General features: G+C 31.0%; 1 protein-coding gene across 8 annotated transcripts in view; it reads left to right on the forward strand.

Annotated features, from left to right (window-relative positions):
• The window catches only part of LOC107437944 (uncharacterized), a 34,921-nt gene extending 16,011 nt beyond the window's left edge, over positions 1–18,910 (forward strand). For 4 of the 8 annotated variants that reach the window (XM_087166029.1, XM_087166024.1, XM_087166025.1 and 1 more), the window contains 10 exons: positions 1,237–1,389; positions 1,615–1,893; positions 4,632–5,750; positions 5,821–6,696; positions 7,745–9,502; positions 10,094–10,192; positions 11,799–11,981; positions 14,674–14,853; positions 17,039–17,209; positions 17,871–18,910. In XM_087166029.1, coding sequence (XP_087022155.1) covers positions 1,237–1,389; positions 1,615–1,893; positions 4,632–5,750; positions 5,821–6,696; positions 7,745–9,502; positions 10,094–10,192; positions 11,799–11,981; positions 14,674–14,853; positions 17,039–17,209; positions 17,871–18,076 — 5,024 coding nt within the window. In that variant the 3' untranslated portion in view covers positions 18,077–18,910. Of the gene's footprint in view, positions 1–1,227; positions 1,390–1,614; positions 1,894–4,631; positions 5,751–5,820; positions 6,697–7,744; positions 9,503–10,093; positions 10,193–11,798; positions 11,982–14,673; positions 14,854–17,038; positions 17,210–17,870 lie in introns of all 8 variants that reach the window. The other 4 variants (XM_087166021.1, XM_087166023.1, XM_087166026.1 and 1 more) reach the window with 2 other exon arrangements.
• The last annotated feature ends 439 nt before the right edge of the window (positions 18,911–19,349 follow it).

Raw genomic sequence — 19,349 nt, forward strand, 5'->3', positions numbered from 1 at the left:
ATCCTAACGTTATGGTGCATATATATATAACGTTATATATATATATGCACCAAAAAAAACAGTCCGCAAAATAAAACAAAACTAAACAAAAAGAACGAAAACGAAAAGAACTGTAAAAAAACGCACCGATGGAAGAACACCATTTTAATAACTATTTGTGTTTACCGAGTTAATCCATGCGGACTTGAAATTATTGAAATTAAATATTTATTCGAATGTAATTAAACATTTTTTAAAAAATCAATTAATATATAAGAATTAATCAAAAGTAACTATTAAGTTTTTTAAGTTAACTATTAAAGTTAACTGAAATTTTCATACTTCATAAAATTTAACTAGATTACACCATGCAAACAGCTCTAAGAATGTTCTCAATTCCAATAATTACACTTACTGTATTGCAATGCAATGATAATATAAAAATAATGCTTTTCTAACAAAACATGTTGTTGAAAGAAGCATTAAAGCGAAACACTTCATAATTTTAATGAACACCTTTAATTTATCACAAGATTAAGTCTTTCAAGAGTCAAATGTCATAATTTATATGACATTTTATATGACATACTATTACAAGAGATTTGTAACTAAAAATTTATGAAATTTTGAAAGTTCCTTTCAGTAAATTTCGAATTAATCTTTGTTTATCAATTATTTTTTTATCTAATTACAGTTCGAACTCACCGGCCTACATAGTATCAATCCTTAATATCAGATAATTATTATCGAAATACTTTTTCATGCTAAAACAAAGTTGGTGACAAATAAGTATTTTTTAGAAATGGTTTGGATCTGTTACCTTAAAAAGTTTGTTTATTTTTCCAGAATTTCCCCAATTCTTATTATTCTATTTTTATTAAATGAATTTTTAAATTTAAATTTTTTATGCCAGAATTCTAGCAATACGTACAATGTAAAAAATTTGCAGTAAAAGGTACCGGCACTCAGGGTGCCGGTACTTTTACCGTAAAATTCGGGTTTGTACGAAACAAAATATCTGATCTACCTTAATTTTTAGAGTAATAACTATCGCGAAATCACTGAATCACTCTATATTACTTTAAAAATTACTGTCTAATATTTTACGGTAAAAATGGATTTTTCGTTAAAATAGATTTTAACGTATTATGCATTCGAAATTAGTAACATTTCGTGCCGTAATTCGATCCGATTTTTTTTTTTTTTTTTTAAATGTAGCATGGGTACAAGCGTAATATAAAATTTTAGCTTTTTTAGAAATTAATACACCTGAACCTCCTGCTCCAGTGCCACTAAGAATTCCAAATGATTTTCCTAACGTTTCTTATCCGAAAGGCTTCTTCAGTGATATGCTTTCTGGTTTAAATAGCACACTGCCGCCAATTGAATCCCCGGAAGACAGTAACAATGGTAAAGTATTTTTTGACATTCATTTTACAAAAAGAATTTCCTGAAAATATTTTCATTAAATAAAGAATTTCGAGACAAAGCAAGCACACCGGTTGTTATTATTTATATATATATATATATATATATATATATATATATATATATATATATATATATATATATATATATATATATATATATATATATATATATATATATATATATATATATATATATTTTATTCAGACGCAGCTCCAACAATTCCATTGAATCCTGAAGCAAATAGACCTTTTGGAAGAAGAGGAAGACCATTTGGAGGAGGAAGACCACTAAGAAGAAGGCCAGGAAGTGGAAGACCGAGGAGAAGAAGACCGAAATTTCCTCAGCATCCAGTCACAGATGGAATTCCAGTCACACAAACAACAGAGCCAAATAATGACTTTTCTACCCCAGGTCCAGAAACATACCCTGTGACAAAGACCGATAGTATCAGCACGGTTCCACCAACAGACATCGAAACAACAGGTATTAACACAACTTAAAATATCAAATAGAAAATTTAAAAAAAATCTAATTCTTGATTCATACGACTGAGTTCACACTGAGAGAGACGATGTTAACGATTTGGCGTATTGCCTTCTTTGCGCAAGCGCAGAAGATTTTCAAAAAACTGACTACGCTACGCTCAGGTTGAAGCTCACAGTGAAATTACCCTTACTTAATGCAATGATTATTATGATAATATAAGCATATTTTATTTTGTTTTGACTTGTAAATTTAATAATTGAATTGCATTTCCTCTTGTTCTGAAGCACACTGCATCTTTATGCCATCATTTAATGTAATATTTCTACTGAACAATGGCTATATTAAGTTTTAAAAAAAAAAAAAAAAAAAAAAAATTTCTTGTTATGATGCATATTTTGCTATGGAAGACTTTTTGAAATTTTCAGTTATTTATTTTTTATGTAAGCTTAAAGCCAAGTTTTTAACAAAAAAATATCTCAGTTTTTAAACTTCGAATTTTCCATTTTCCTAGCTGTCTAAGTAATTGTGTTAAAATGCTTGAAAAAAGCAAAATTTAAATAAAAAAACAGTTATTGAAAATTAATACAATAGTTTTTCATAAAACTGCATAAAAATCGTCCATTTTAACATAAGCTAAAAATGTGTAGTCGGTTCCTCAAAATCAAACTGAAGTAATTTTTCCCCTGTGCTCTTCAATTTTGAACTGGTTAATTTTGAAAATAAATTAAAATTTAAATACTACTCTGAAATACTTAAGAATTTTGTACTAATTAATTATAAAATTAATTTTCAGAAAATAAACGAACAAATCAGAAGTAGCCGGTCAAAATTCGAGAGCTTAAAAATCCTGTTTACCAAATTATCATTTTTTGCAATTCAATTTCATTTTCAAACGAAACAGCTTTCCTTACGTTAGAAATTATAAATTAAATTATTCTATTATTAGTATTAGTATTATTATATTATTAGTATTATTAGTATTATTAGTATTATTAGTATTATTATATTATTATTGTTATTATTATTAAATTATTATTATTGTTGTTGTATTTTTTGTTATATTATTATTATCATTACTATTATTGTTGTTATTATATTATTATTATTATTACTATTATTGTTATTATTATTATATTATTATTATTAAACATTCATATATTTTGGAAATGACAATAATTTTTTCTATTCAATGTATTTCGTAATAATCTTGTCAATTTATATATATATATATATAGGTCATTCTCACAAAAACAGTCATTTTCATGTCCCCAGTATATTTTATGTTTGTTTTACAGCTTACGAAAAAAAAAATTCAGGGAAAGTGTCCTTCAGAATGCAAGCTAACGAAAGAATAAAAATAAAATTATCAATTTTCATTTTTTATTTATTTTAGGTAATTAAGATATACCAATATGTCATTCCCTCACTTGTCCCCACTGCTGATTTAAAAAAAGAAAAAAATTGTTTCTGAAACAAATTTTTCATTTTTACAAATTCGTGTTTTTTATTTCAGAATACTGAAATATAGAATTCAGAAAATCAATTTTAAATTTAATTTCTGATAAAAATATTAACACAGCACTATTTTAAACTTTGTCCCCAGTGTTTCGCGTCATTCCCTCACAACAATGTTCTTATCACCTGCAATCTTCTTAGAATAAAAATATTTTAATAAAAACTTATGAAGTTAACAACTGGCATCATAGAACAAAATTGCAGTATGTTTCCATCTTCCACTTAAAGAAGCTTTGCTGTGGAATAAATTTGAATGAATCAAACCAGGTAAAATTTTTTACATTTGTCATTCCCTCATGTCATTTTTCAGAGTAAAATAAAATACAACTTCATCGAGAAAGTGGATAATTATATGTTGCTTTCTTGTATGAATATAATTGTATGTGATTGACTTCAGAAATTAATTAGGCCTAACTGTTATTTTCAAATTTTATTGAATTCGTCATTCCCTCACTAGTGTATAAAGTGAGGGAATGACGCTGAAGTGAGGGAATGATTTAAGATGAGTATATTATTAAATTTTTTTTTGTTCAATCGTGCCAGCCAATTTTATTTCCCAAACCTGTAAAAACTATTTAATATATAAGACTAAATTATAATAAATACTAGATATACTTAGTATGTTATCATTTTCAAACTTTAGGTAGATGTAACTTAGATAAAAACATGTATTAAAATAAAATATCATTCCCTCACTATTAGTGTGCTTCCCTCACTTTTTAAATAGTGAAAATAATTAATTTACTTATTAATTAATTTGAAAAATAAATTGAGAAATTAATAAATTAATTTATTAAATTAATTATTTTATTTATTAAATTAATTTATTTATTTATTAAATTAATTAATTATAAATTAATTATTTAAAAAATTAATTAATTTAAATATTAACTATAATTTATAGGATATATACTTTCTTTATAATGCCATTACATATTTCTATTCATATAAAAAGTTTCAGAGCTTTTTATTCACTTTACTTTTTTGGGATTTTATGAACTGAAAAATGACAGTTTTCGTGAGAATGACCCATATATATATATATAGATAGATAGATAATTAATTTTTGCATTTTTTTTAGCATTTCAATTAATGTTAGGAAAGTTTTAAACCTAACAACTTAAAATAGCATTTATTATCTATCATATACTAATTTGTTTTGTTGTATGATACTCTTAAATAACCAAATCCCTAAATAAATTCCTTTTTCCTCTCCCCAGAAATCATTGAAAAGGATTCTTCCGAATATGATACAATTGATAATTCAGATACTGACGAAAACGATTCATCCGAAGAAGATAATGATTATAGCTTAATTTACCCAAACACAAATTATTCTATGATAGCTGGTCCTCAAACGTTTTCACAACCTCGTGAAATTTATGAAACCCTCATGACACCAGATATGAATAAGACAAAAAATGTCTATAAAAACAATAAACACCATCCCAGACATAATACGACGATGTATCGAAGACGGGGAAAACACCACCCCCACCGAAATAGGTACGGAATTAAACACCGTCGCAGACCATTTGGTAATAGAATGAGGGATGGGAATGATACCGTAAATTACAGACCGCAAATTAAGAGACGACGTAAAAAAATGCATAAAAAATATCCCATGGAGTATGAAACAAATTATAATTCAAAGAATTTAAGCGAAAACCCCGATTGGTATAATTTTGATGAACCTGATGATGATGCGGATCAGTCAATGGGTTTCAACAATACCTATAATAACTTGCTGTCCTTCCTAAAGCCAGGGTCTTCCTTAAGAACTCCGTCACCGTTGAGTTCAAGTGAAAAACCTGAATCGTACGATTTTGATAAAATTGATAAAGATTATGGTCAGATAATCGGAAGTGCGCGGGAACCTGATGATGGTGATAATAACTCAAGACCCAAACCAGATGAGTTATTAAAAGCATCAAATGATGATTCAAACGAAAATTACCGACATCGTGATAAAGATCAGTCAATGGGATTTAACAATACGTATAATAATTTGCTATCATTCTTAAAGTCTGCCTTTGGGTCGTCCTTAACAACTCCGTCACCTTTGTATTCAAGTCAGAAACCTGAATCGTACGATTTTGATAAAACTGATAAAGATTATAGTCAGATAATCGGAAGTGCGCGGGAACCTAATGATAGTGATAATAATTCAAAACCCAAACCAGATGAGCTATTAAAAGCATCAAATGATAACCACTCAGACGATGGTACGGATCAGTCTACGGGATTCGACAGTACCTACAATAAGTTGCTCTCCTTCCTAAAGTCAGCATTTGGATCTTCTGCAACAGCCTCTTCTCCACCTACTTCGACTCTTGAAGGTAATAGAATGTTTACTTAGCTTAAAAGTTTGTTATAACTCCATTTATAACATCCTTTTTCTTTTATCAGAAATCAGTGGAGTTTATGATGAAGCAGATGATGGAATAGATGAAACATCTAAACAGTTTGAAACGACAATGAAGTGGGGTTTGGGCATGCAGACATCCACCGAAATGACATCCTATCATACACCTTCGTCTTCTCTAGAGTTACCTATAATAACTCAAACAGAATTCATAACTACGGATGCGTCAACAATATCATTAGCCAGGACAACGGTACCAGAAAATACATTGCAAACTTCGAACATCCCTGCAATGTTTGAGTCACAACAGACTACAACTTTGAGTTTTCTTGACAGTGCCGATATTCCTTCACCATCAGGTGAATCAGATGGTGGCGACAATAGTACCAGTAGTCTGTTGAATTTTCTCAAGAACTTATTCGGTGGATTGAGAAACAATTCCCACAACAGTTCTAGTCCAGATATAAACGAAACAATAGATGAGATTAACGATGAGGAAAGATCTAAAAATCGTACCGATATTCCTTCCCCATCAATCGAATCAGATGACGGCGACAATAGTACCAGTAGTCTGTTGAATTATTTCAAGAACTTGTTTGGTGGATTGAGAAGGAATTCTTACAACAGTTCTAGTCCAGACATAAATGAAGCAATAGATGAGATTATCGATGAGGAAAGATCTAAAAATCGTACCGTACTTCGTCGTAAAAATAATTTTCCGAAGCGAAGAAAAATGAGGCGAAGAAAAAAAGGCCGCTTACATAAACGTCCGAATAATATGAATCTTCCAACAGAATCTACTGATGACTCATTTAACGAACCAGATTTTTCAAGCTTTGATAAATACTTATCTAACAAATTGTCAGAGTTTCGGCCAAAAGACTCCAGCTCGTCAATTACAGAACTAATAAATACAGAAGGTAACTAAATCTTTTGTTTGAGTTAGTTGTATCAATATTCGGAAGAATGAGCTTTAATACTGTGTAATTTAATATGATTTTCATATATTTCTGAGGAGCAAAACTATTTTTAAACACATTATTTTTTTAATTAGTTTTTAACAGATTCCATAAGATATTAAATTGCTGGTGTAAAATATTATAATATAATCAAATGATATCATATATATCCGGAATGGTTACTGTCCTTTATTTAGAATTAGGTATTATAGCAATTGCAGTGATAGCCATTGATTTGTACATATATTTGTCTTTTAAAGACATTTATCTACAAGTATTTGAACGTAGCTGCAACTAAAATGAGATTTCAAAATATGTCGTTTTTTAAAATAAAAATATCAGTTTCTGATAGTTAATTTGTACGAGTTTTAAAAATAGAGTCAGTTACTAAGCCATGTTTGATTTTTAGGTAGTCAAAAATTGCAAACACTATTTTTAACTAACGTTAATACAGTGAATATTTTACCATATATGAAATATTTAAATTATTAATTACTTAAATCAGGTTTAGATGTATATTCATATAATTTAAGAAACCTTAACTTTTGTTATCTAATAGTAAGTAGTAAAATACAATTGTTATTGTATTTTATTTCTGAAGCTATTTAATTCCTTATCAATAAAAATTTCATTTCAACATATGATTTTTTAAAATCTCCTCGGAAGCTTGGTGGGTATTTAAATTGGGTGGTATTAAATATATACTACTTATTAGATTTTCGTTAACTTTAATTTTTTTTCTAATTTCCTATGTTGTCAAAGAATCACTAATATTTTTCTGAAGACAAAATCATTTGATCCGCGTGCTAATTGTTATTAAATGGCGAATCTTATAAGTAGTAATTCATCTACTTTTTTCAACTTAACCTTCCTGCTTTGTAAGTATAAATAATTTAATGTGAAATTACTCTAATGGCATAAGTTTTAATGTTAAGTAAGTTTTCACAGTTTTTATGTCATCAAAAGGCATACATCAAATATTAATCGTGCTTGTAACATCTATTTACAGAGCCTTATACATCAACATTATTGATAACCCAATCAAGTGACATTGACACACAAAAATCTACTACGGAACTACCATTGACCCAAAGTGAGTTGACAATTATTCCAAGCACTCCAATGTTGGTGCCTTCCTCTACAGAAATATCTTCTACATCTGAAAAGACATTTTCAACATTTCCTGAAATAATATATACTACTCCAGAGGCATATACTGAAATGCCTTCAACATCTACACTGATGCCTACAATTTCCACAATGAAACCTTCATCTTCTTCTCAAATACCCTCAACTTCTACTTCAATGTCTACTGAAACACTTATATCCACTCCCGTCGAAATACTGTCAACAACTACAATAGAAACACCATCGACATCTACAGAAGGAATGCCATCAACTACTACAGAAATAGAATCCACTGTAACTGAAATGTCTGTAACAACAATGACAGTTTTAACGACTTCTACAATGTTACCTTCATCTACTGAAACAATTTCTAGCTCTACAGGAATATTTTCTACATCTATGAAACCTACAGAGACAAGTCTTGCACCAATTGAAACTACGGAGAGTGCAACATCTTCTGCAGTAATAACTTCAGAATCTACAGAGATCCCTTCAACATCTCCAGAAATGCTTTCTACACCTACGAAACTTCCAGAGACAACAACTTCCCCTGTTGAAACATCTACAGGAACTGAAACATTATCAACTGCAGTTACTTCAGAATCAACAGACATCCCATCAACAACTCCAGAAATAATTGCCGCTGTGACGCCTTCGTCTCCAACTGAAATTTCTCCTACTACGCAAGTACCTTCAACGATTCCAGAAATGATTTCACAATCTGAAACACCTTCTACAGAAACACCAATAACTTCAACGCAAATATCTTTAACTTCTCAAAGTGACCAAACATCCTCTGAAACAGAGTTAACATCAACAGAAACACCAATAACTTCAACGCAAATATCTTTAACTTCTCAAAGTGAGCAAACATCCTTGGAAACAGAATTAACCTCAACAGAAATACCAATAACTACAACACAAATATCTTTAACTTCTCAAAGTGAACAAACATCTTCGGAAACAGAATTAACCTCAACAGAAATACCCATAACTACAACACAAATATATTTAACTTCTCAAAGTGAACAAACATCCTCGAAAACAGAATTAACCTCAACCGAATCACTTTCTACTTTCGAGGCATCAAGTTTTTCTACTCAGCCCAGTCTTAGCTCAACGGCAGAAATTACAACTGCCTCAGAAATACATTTAAGTTCTACAGAAAGTCTGACAATACCTCCAGCTACTGATGTCTCTTTGACATCAACTGAAAATCCTTTAAGTTCTACTGAAGTGCCAGCATCTTCAACAGAATTGCTGATTGAAACTACTTCTGCAGAACCAATATCAACTGAAACACTTTTGTCGTCTTCTCAAACAACAGTTTCTCCAACTATCTTATTAAGCACTACTGAATCATCTCCCACCTTGACCGAATCAATACAAACCTCTTCAGACAAATCTTCGACTTCTGCTGTTTCAGATGAATCTTTAATGGATCTTACTACTTCTACAACAGTTAGTGAAAGCATAACTCCAGATCATCAAACCTCAACGGCATTTGAAAGTATTACAACAGAAACCATGGCAGATTTAACAAGTAGTGTTCATGATGCTGCTACAACAGAAATGCCAAGCACTAAAGAAGAAAATAATGCACAAAAACTGACAACTGCGGGTTTGGTATCCACTAATGGTAAGTAAATTTTCTTTAATCTAAACATTTACACACGTTATCCAAAGAAAATTATTAGTTTTTATTTTTAAAGTCTATTAAAATCGCACAACACAAAAGTTTCAAAGCTAATTTAATATTGAGAAAGATATTGGTACGTTTAAATATAAAACGGAAACAATATTTTTTAAGTATAAATGATGATTTTTATGAAAAACATTTTGACAGTTCATTAGGAAAGTCCCGGACGCCAATGCTAGGCTGATGCAAATGTGCAACAGAGTCATTTATAACAAATTCAACTTTATATTTAACAATTTGTGTTCTTATATAGAATCAAACTCGCTAGAAATTTAATAAAATGTAATTTGAAAATAGAAACGCTTATCCACACACTTCAAAGTCAAGGGCAACAATGGCAGCATCCATGTCAGTGATGTTGCCCTGTTACAAAAATAAGGAGTGAAACGTCTCTCTCTACGCAAATTACCGAATCAGTTAATTTCAACGATAAGAATTTCTTTATGGTGGTCCTTTTTTGAATTTCTCAAATTTTCAAAATAAAAAAATAGCTTCTAATTTACCATATAATTATGACTACTTATAATCTAGGGGAAATAACTGAAATGCCAAAAGTTAGTGGGAATTCAACATCTGATATGGATGAAGATGAAGGAGAAAACTTTCCTGTTACAGCCATTCCTCCCCCAGGTTTGTTATATACGATTCAGTGTTTTTTCAGCATTTGAAACTTATAAATTTTTCTTTGTTTTTTTATAATTATGTTCTCTTTTTGCTGTGTTAAAGTGCTGATAACACTTGGGAACAAATTTCTGTTGCCTTTGTGCAAATATTGCCTAATTTGAGTATCGGGATTTCAATTATAAATAAATTTTGCTCCTAATGGGACTACAGATTTTTTTAAATGACGTTTTTAGTCTATTTTTGTCAAAATGTACCAGTTTAAAAACATTATGTATAATGGGGGGTTGTGTAAAAATTGAGACAAGCTACTATGGGAGTTAGGTTGGGCACATCATCAGGATTAAAATTGCATAGAAACTCAAGTTCGGAAATCTCGTTATACGCGCGGCTATGATTGCTTCCCTAATATTCGTCCAGAAGCTAACAGAGAAACAATTCATAATATGAAAGTGCTATTAGCGGCGCATGATGACATTTCCAGTCATGGGCTTCTATGCAATTTTAATCCCAATGATATGTCCTAATTTCCCTAGAAGTTTGTTGCAACTTTTACATGATCCCCCGTGACATATGACATTTTTAAACTTGCATATTTCGACAAAAAAATAGAATAAAATGCCTTTTTAAAAAACACTGGAGCTTAGAGAAAGAAATTGTTCGCAAATTTTATATCAGCAATACAAAAGTATCTAAAATCTGTTAAAAAAAAATCTCCTGCAACAGAAAAGAAAAAAAAATTTCCTTGATGTCATTGATTTGATCATCAATTATCCTATCATCTGAAATTATCGAAATTTCATTTACTTAATTTCCCTTATTTCTATTTCCTTGGAGTCCTAATTTTTTTTTTTTCTAAATCGAAAAATTTCCTTTCCATTTTTATTTTTACTTTTTCTTTCTTAAAAATTTATTTATAATATTTAGGAGATTAAAATTTTATGAAATATTTATAAATAAAACTAATAAGTGAAGCAACTTAAAACAATTTAAAAAAATTTCCATAGTGAGTTATTGTTTTTCTCAACAATATTCCTAGGGACAGCTGTATGGAAATAATATTTCACTGTCGCAGTTTAGAAACAGAAATGTTGAGTCCAATGGTGATTAATTTCGTGACAGATTTATTGTCTCAATCTAGTACAATTGCTTTTTTTTCTGTTTTAACATGTTTCCAAAATTTGGCTTCAATTTGTTACTGCTACAAGCGGATTATTCTAATAATACTTTTCATAAAAGCAAAATACTTAAATACTTTTGTATTCTGCTTCACTGAAAAGTACCGGAACGTCGTATCAGTGTGTGCCGACCCATTACCCCCTCCACAGCATTATATGGTGACTAATGTTATATTTACATTGAAAAATCTAGGATTAAAAATTGCTTACTTTTTTTAAAGTCATGCCGATTTAAACTTACCTTGGAATTTGCTCAAAAATTCCGATGCACAATTTAAAAGTACTTTCTGGTTCTTGAACAGTACGATTAAAGTTTGATTACCAAAATAGCATCTCAAGTGCCATACTTTTACTTGTGTTTGTTGAATTTAGCTTCATAGAAATAGTAAAAAAAATATTTTACTAATCTTGTATGTATGTTGTGAATCCTTATTTAGGAGTTAAGTGCAAAGTTAATGAGACTTATTACAGTTGTGTACCACATTGTCAGCACACTTGCTTCAACTTTGATAGTGATGTGCCTTGTTTACCGAACTTTTGTGAACCCGGATGTTTCTGTAGTCCTGGACTCGTTATTGATGAAAATGGAAACTGTGTTGATGTCAAAGATTGTTTTCAACGTAAGTAAACGGAATCAGGGACCGATTTTACAAAAACAGAGTAGGGGAGAGTGGGGTCAATTGTAACAGGGTACGATTATAACAGAGCAAAAATTTCGTGTGTCGGGTTCTAGATTTGGTTCCTAGGTGGCGTATTAGGATTGTTTAATAAATCTACATGTACACCCCTGCTGGCAACCATTTTTATGTACTTTTGAAAGAGTTACATCACAAAAGATATTTTCACGCTACGGAAGTATTTTTTTTTTTTTTTTTTGCTATTAGAATATTATATTGTAACAAAGTAATTTTGTTTGAACAAATAAAAATTATTAACCGAATATGTAAGAGGACACCTTAATTAACATTTCAAAAAAAAAGATTAGTTTTGTTAATTAACTAGCATTGTTTTTAACAAATGAAGCTGAAATGATGTCTTGGGGACGATTGTAACAATAAGTAAAGGGGCGATTGCAACAGCTGAAAATAAATAATCTTATGTTTACAAACCATTACTTAACTCTTTAAGAACCACCAATAGTTTCCTATATCATTTATATTATGTTGCATGTACATTATTTTATTTGTCACCTTTCACAGTATAAATTAAAATTTTTAACCCCTTAAAGTTAAAAGTTTAACCCTTTAGGTCTCTGCTCATTATTATTTTTACTCCTAAAATATCACTACTATTTTGATCAATAAAAAAATATATCACAACTATGATAATATGTATAATTAACTATGTTTTAGTTGAATTTATTAACTGTTACAATTGACCCCGTAAGTGGGGTCAGTTGTAACGAGAGCACGACTGTCAAAAATTGTTAATAACTAATATATAATAACATTTAAAATAAGGTATTTATTTTTTTTTCTAGTAGAGGATAGTCTACTTTACTCGTCTGTCAATTAATACTAATAATATATTGGAATTTTTGTTAGTTAAAAATAGTTAAGTAAAAAATGTTACAATTGACCCTACTATTTATTTAAAAATTCAAATTGTTTAAAGATTTTTTTAATTAAATTTTGTTTTTGATTTTTTTTAATAGTTAACTGTAATTTGGCTATATATCTATTGGACTTTGAAACCTGGGACATGTGCTTCAAATGACCTTTCGTAAATTAGTCTCTGAACTGAATAATAACTGATAAATCAGAGCGATTCCGATATTTTTTAAATCATAAAAATTACAAATCTTGAATCAAAAAAATTTCACAATCAATTCAAGTTGTACAAAAAGTTTTTAAAAAAAAGAACCGATAATAGATAATAAAAAATAAACAAAAATGAACAACGAATCTAAAAAATTAAAATTGGTTAATTGTAAAAATTAATTGACATCTAAATTGTGAAGAAGAAAAAAAATCTATATTTAGAAACTTTTGCTTCTTGAATATAAATAAGGAAGAAATTCATAAATAATAAAATTGTACCTATATAACGTGTACTTGTATACTTGTAACTCTTATACAGATGCTTACTGTCTCTGAAGTGAAAATAATTTTCAGAACTTGAGTGAAAAAACAGGGGGGGGGATTGATATTTCTCAAGCTTCTGTATTCTTAAAAAAAACTTTAAATATCGCTATTTACTTAAAAATAAAATAATTCGTGTTTAAAAATATTCAAATGTTGATGCATTTTTTTTCCGAAGAAAATCTGACATCCTGACAAAGAACGGTTTGATTTTGAATCAATTATGCTTTACCAATGAAATCAGTTAATACTTAACCTTTCTACGCTACAAGGTAAAAATATAACGAGTTGTCTATTTGATTCTGGTTTATTCTTGACTTACAGAATAAGTATCACTATCTACCTGCTGGTAAACAGTGTTGATAAGGACGTACCTAATCCTACTACCTCGTCTTATTTCAGTTTTCCCACTTTTTTATAGCTTGCACTAACTAAGTCGTATTGGCTCAGGTGAGAGAGAGCTCATCTCCTTATGAGGTGACCCGAGTTGACGCAAATGAGAGTTAATTCCATCAAAAAGTCCTCTACGAAGGCAAATTTTTTCCCAATGCTTGACCCAGGAGTTCCCCTGTCTTCTGGATTGTGATCAAGATCACTAGGAGTTAAACATTGGTAGTCGTAAACTCAAAATAGGATCAGCTGTTCAACAACGATGATAAGATAACAGGATGCGTAGCCAAATTATTCAACAAAAAATAAGCACCTTTTAAGCACTTTTCAAGCACTCAAAAAATATTTTTAAGCACATAAAAAAATATCTTGATTAGGAAGGGTTGGAAAGTTTTTGACAATTGACGGTTTTATCTCGTTTTAACCGTCAAGCCAAAAAAAAAAAAAAACTTTTGACATTGTTTTTGACAATTGTCAAAAATCATGAAATTTTGAATCATGTATAACGAATGGCGTTTTCATACGCTACGGACTGACAATAAGCTAAAATAGATTGGGATTGAATTAATTGTGAAAACGTTGAATAAAACTATGTGAGCTGTGTCTTTTTGCATAATTCGTAGCCAAAATCAGCATGGTAAAGGAAAAATATCATTTTGAAAAAGGGAAAATTAAGCACTTCTTAAAAACACCCAATGAAAAAAAGCACCTTTAAGGGCTTATTAAAATCGAAAATAAGCACCTTTAAGCACTTCTTAAAAACGCTACGCACCCTGGATAAGATAAGCTTGTATTAACATTTATTATTCACGTAAACAACAAGATTAATTTCTTTCTCCAGAGGCTTGTGGAATCGATGAAGAATGGTGGGATTGCAAACCTGAGTGTCACAACACATGTGAGAATTACGCAAGAGCAGAAGCATGTGAAGACACGGTGTGTAATGAAGGATGTTTCTGCCGAGAGGGTTACATTAGAGATGTAGATGGAAGCTGCGTGGACCCTGAAGAATGTGCTGAACGTAAAAATATTTTTTTCTCTCATTTTTCTTTCGTTTCAGGCCTGATGTAAATAAAATTTATTTAAAAAATATATATATTGCTAGAAATAGCGTTAAAAATTTAATCAATTTTTGAACTAGTTTTCGAAAAAAAAATTTTAATATTCGTGAATTTTCAAAAAAATTAATTATGTTAATTAAATGTTACCTATAATTTAATTATACAATTAGTTATTTTTAACTAGTTCAATAAGCCATCTGAGTCAACCAAACAAAAATAATATAGTTGACCTGCCCTTAAGTAAATTATTATTTCATTTATTAATTTGCAATTGCATTCATCAATGAAATATTATAAATTTATTAATTTTAATTTAGTATTTTCCGCATTTTTATTGTACATATTTTCTTTAATTTTTTAATGAACGTAAGACTAATTACTATTTAGAATTATTATTAGTCTTGTTATCTAAATGTGTCAATTTTATTACTCTCAATTTATCGACAAAAGATATAACGATAACGATTATGTTTCATGAAGACTTGGCATGACAGAAAGCCCTTCATTAGCAAGAAAAATAAAAATTAAAAAATATATATACTACCCTGCTGGCCACCCAAATTGCAACACCAAGAAAGACAAGAGATATCACAACAAAATTTATTTTGTAGATAATATGTTGACCAAGTATCAAATTATTAAATTTGTAGACTTCTGTGAAGTGTGGTTCCTGCCAAAATCAGTAACCAGAGTAACCGCCATTATTGGAGATCACAGCTGCCACTCGCCTCGGCATTGATTCAAAGAGACTTTGGATGTGTTCTTGGGGTACAGCAAATCACGCAGCTTCCACGCGTTGCCAAAGTTGAACTGGTGTGGCAGCTGGGGCTGTAATCTGGGTCAATCATTAAGCAATCATGGGCCATATGTTTTCTATCGGCGAAAGATCCGGAGAGCGAGCTGGCCAGGGAAGCAATTCAATCTGGCGATTGACGAAGAACCCTTGGACAATGCGTGCCACGTGTGATCGCGCATTATCTTGTTAAAATATGGCTCTGGGCAGCTCTGGAGGTAAGGAAGGACAACTGGCTTCAGCTGTAGCGCTGGCTGTTTAAAGTACCGGCAATGCGTACTAGAGGAGTGCGAGAGTGATCATACCATAATACCCGGTGCAGGACCAGTATGGCGGTGCATAAAGCAGCTGTTCAGCATCCTCTCTCCACGGTGTCTCTAGACTCGAATGCGACCACCGTGGTGTTGCAGACAGAAGCGTGACTAGTCAGTAAAGACAATTTCATTCTATTCTGTCGTCCACATCCTTCTTTCATCGCACCATTGGCGGCTGAGACGTCTATGGTTCTGCGTCAAGGGTAGACGAAGCAATGGACGTCTTTCGGACAGACCACTCTGCTGTTAACGGCGTCGAATGGTACGTACAGACACTGGATGATGCGTTACAGACTGAATGTGCTGTGCTAAGGTTTGTGATGTGACTGAGCGATCAGTCACTGCCATGTGCACAATTCGCCTGTCATCACGTGAAGTGGTGCACTGAGGTGGATGCAATCGAACACGTCGGTTCGTCGTTCCCTCCTGCATCCAACGATCACATATCCGCATTACAGTTGTTTGGTTTCGTCCAACACGACTACTGATTTCCCTAAAAGATAATCCACAATCTCGGTAGGCCACTATCCTTCCTCTGTCGAACTCGGATACTTGATCAAAAGATGATCGCTTTTTTCTACGAGGCATAATTGATCGTTTTTTGAGAAAACCACAATTACCGAACTTGAAATCGTCGAAATCTCCAAGCCTTAAATAGCGCTTTGAAGTGGGGCCACAGGCGCGCGTAATGTGCATCTGCGCTGAAATTCTCATCATTTGCATATCTCACCTTCGCTAATGCATGTTGTAAATTTCATGTTATTTGCATGCTTCCTTCAGGGTGTTGCATTTACGGTGGCCAGCAGTGTACTAATCTCCAATGAATAAATAATGAACAAAATAAAATTCACTTAAATTCACTGAATTTAAAAGAAAAAGCAAGAAATTCTTACGCTAGTAATAAGATTGTTTAGTTATGATCAGAAAATTTATAAGTAGTAGAAAATAAAAATTTATTAAGTAACAGAAAATAAATTCAACGCATTTCAGGTTTGAATGCATTATGCAAATGTTTAATCGAGATATTTTTTCCTTCAGCTGTTTGTTTAGACCACGAAGAAGAAACGGATTGCATGAGCCCATGCAATAGATGTACTGCAAACTGTCATTCTTGCAAGTTTTTCATGTGCCGCTCAGGTTGTGATTGCAGAGATGGTTACAAAAGAGATGACAAAGGCGTGTGCATCCAGGCTGCCCTATGTCCGAAATGTAAGTAGCGGAAATCATCAAAGAATACACATCCATAAATACAATCCATGAATACATTCCAAATAAAAACCCACAAATATATTCCATGACACATACCAAATACACATCCATGAATACATTCCATAATTCATTCCACGATACACTACATCAAAGAATTCAACCATTTTTGTATCATTTTTCAAATAGAATGTTGTTTGCCAATTTTTTCCCTGTGTAAAACAATGAATTTGACAATTAACAATATTTCCCAATGCATGGAACTTAAATGTATAATCTGTTTTTGTACAAAACTCTCCTCGAGAGCAGTGGTTGTGACTATTGTTAAAAGGTTTAACTATTTCAAGTAACGGTGTTGGGTCAATATTTAATAATGAATTAGTCTTTGATCGACGAAGGAAGGGAAATAATAGAAAGAAATAACTCCCCAATTCAAAATCGCTGTTTCTTGTTTCCTTAGCAGCAGACGGTCTTAGACTTTGCGATGAGAGAAGTTATTTATATAGACAGGCTATAGACTTAACTGTATATTTCGCCCATTTATTTTATTTGAAATAAATAATACCATATATCTGACTAACTGATGGTTCACGTTTCTTGCAAGTCAATACACGTTGACCTTAACATAAATTAAAATATTACTTTTTTTTTTCTTCCCTTGCAGGTGATGTTCCAGAAAACACTGCTTCAGCAAACGCTACTTTAGGTTCAGCTTCAGCAAGCTCTGCTTCAGCTTCAGCAAACTCTGCTTCAGCTTCAGCAAACTCTGATTCAGCAAACTCTGCTTCAGCAAGCGCTGCTTCGGCTTCATCAAACTCTGATTCAGCAAATGCTGCTTCAGCTTCAGCAAACTCTGCGACAGTCAACTGAGCGATAGAAGCTCTTGACTGTAGTTGATGAAATTCTGGCGAAAAAAAAGACAAAAAATTAGCTACCTCTGCCTGGTATATCATTCGATTGTTACCAAGTTGTTTCCACACAAGACGTTGGCCAGATGCAGCATATCAGCGAGATTGAAGGAAGTGAAAACACCGCGGAGATGATAGATCGATATGTATTGTAGTTTGAACTCGGCCTCATAACTTATGATAAACTTTTATACTGCAATAAATTTATGTAAATAGTGAAATATTTCAGTTTCTGACATTATGAGATTTTATTTGAATATAAGTTTTCTTTAACCATTTTCAGACATTAAAAATATAGTTACAGAGGTAGTTAAACAAGCAACGTTATTCTGTCTTTATGTTGAATAATTTTTATGTGTTTACGTATCACTCGTTGTGATATTCAATCTATTATATTAACTTTAAATATCAAGTTCTAATAAGTAAAACACAGAAGTCACACTACATGTGTTTTCTATCGTTTCTATCATCAAAATAGGCCGTTCTCAACCCTTTGAAGCAAAATTTTTACTAAAAATATTTTTCATACTCTTTTCGCTATTTTGTAATAATTTAGGTGTGAAAAATATTATATTTAATAGTTTATGATTAGGAAATATAGCATGAAACACCGGTACCTTTTTCTGAGTTAAAGATAAATTCTTCCACACACTGCTCACTTCCAAACAATAATTGTTCAAATTTGCACTTATTTATATCTAAGAAAAACAACTATTCATCATTGAAATGTCTTTAATTTACAAAATCAATTATTGATAAATTTTTGAATATGAATAAAAAAATTGTTTTGGAACAACTTTCCTTGGATTTTTTATTTTAGTTCAAATATAATTCCGATAATCTAACAGATTTTTAGTAACTATTAAACTGTTTTTTCATAATTTAAAATACCAAAATATGTTTTTACTTATAATTAGAGAATCCGAAAATAATTTATAAAAGAAACAGCGGTGTGAGACAAAGAATTAAATATGCTGTCGAAGTTTTAAGATTGAATTTTACTAAATCCGAATGAACCAAATTTAGCCAAATTTTCCCTTGTATTTATAATTATTGAACTCGATCTTATTTTTACAGATTAAAAATCCATTCTGATAACCAAATTAGATTTGCTTGCCCGTACAGCATTAAACCTATTTATAGTCATCTATACTCTTCTAAAATATAGTATTATGTATTGGTAATGTAGTTATTTGACTCCTTAAAGTTAAGTTTTCTGGATTCTTTGAAAAAAT

Source organism: Parasteatoda tepidariorum, chromosome 6 (genome assembly GCF_982258835.1).
Source record: "Parasteatoda tepidariorum strain Cologne lab strain chromosome 6, Ptep-v5.0, whole genome shotgun sequence".
Taxonomy (NCBI): Eukaryota; Metazoa; Arthropoda; class Arachnida; order Araneae; family Theridiidae; genus Parasteatoda; species Parasteatoda tepidariorum.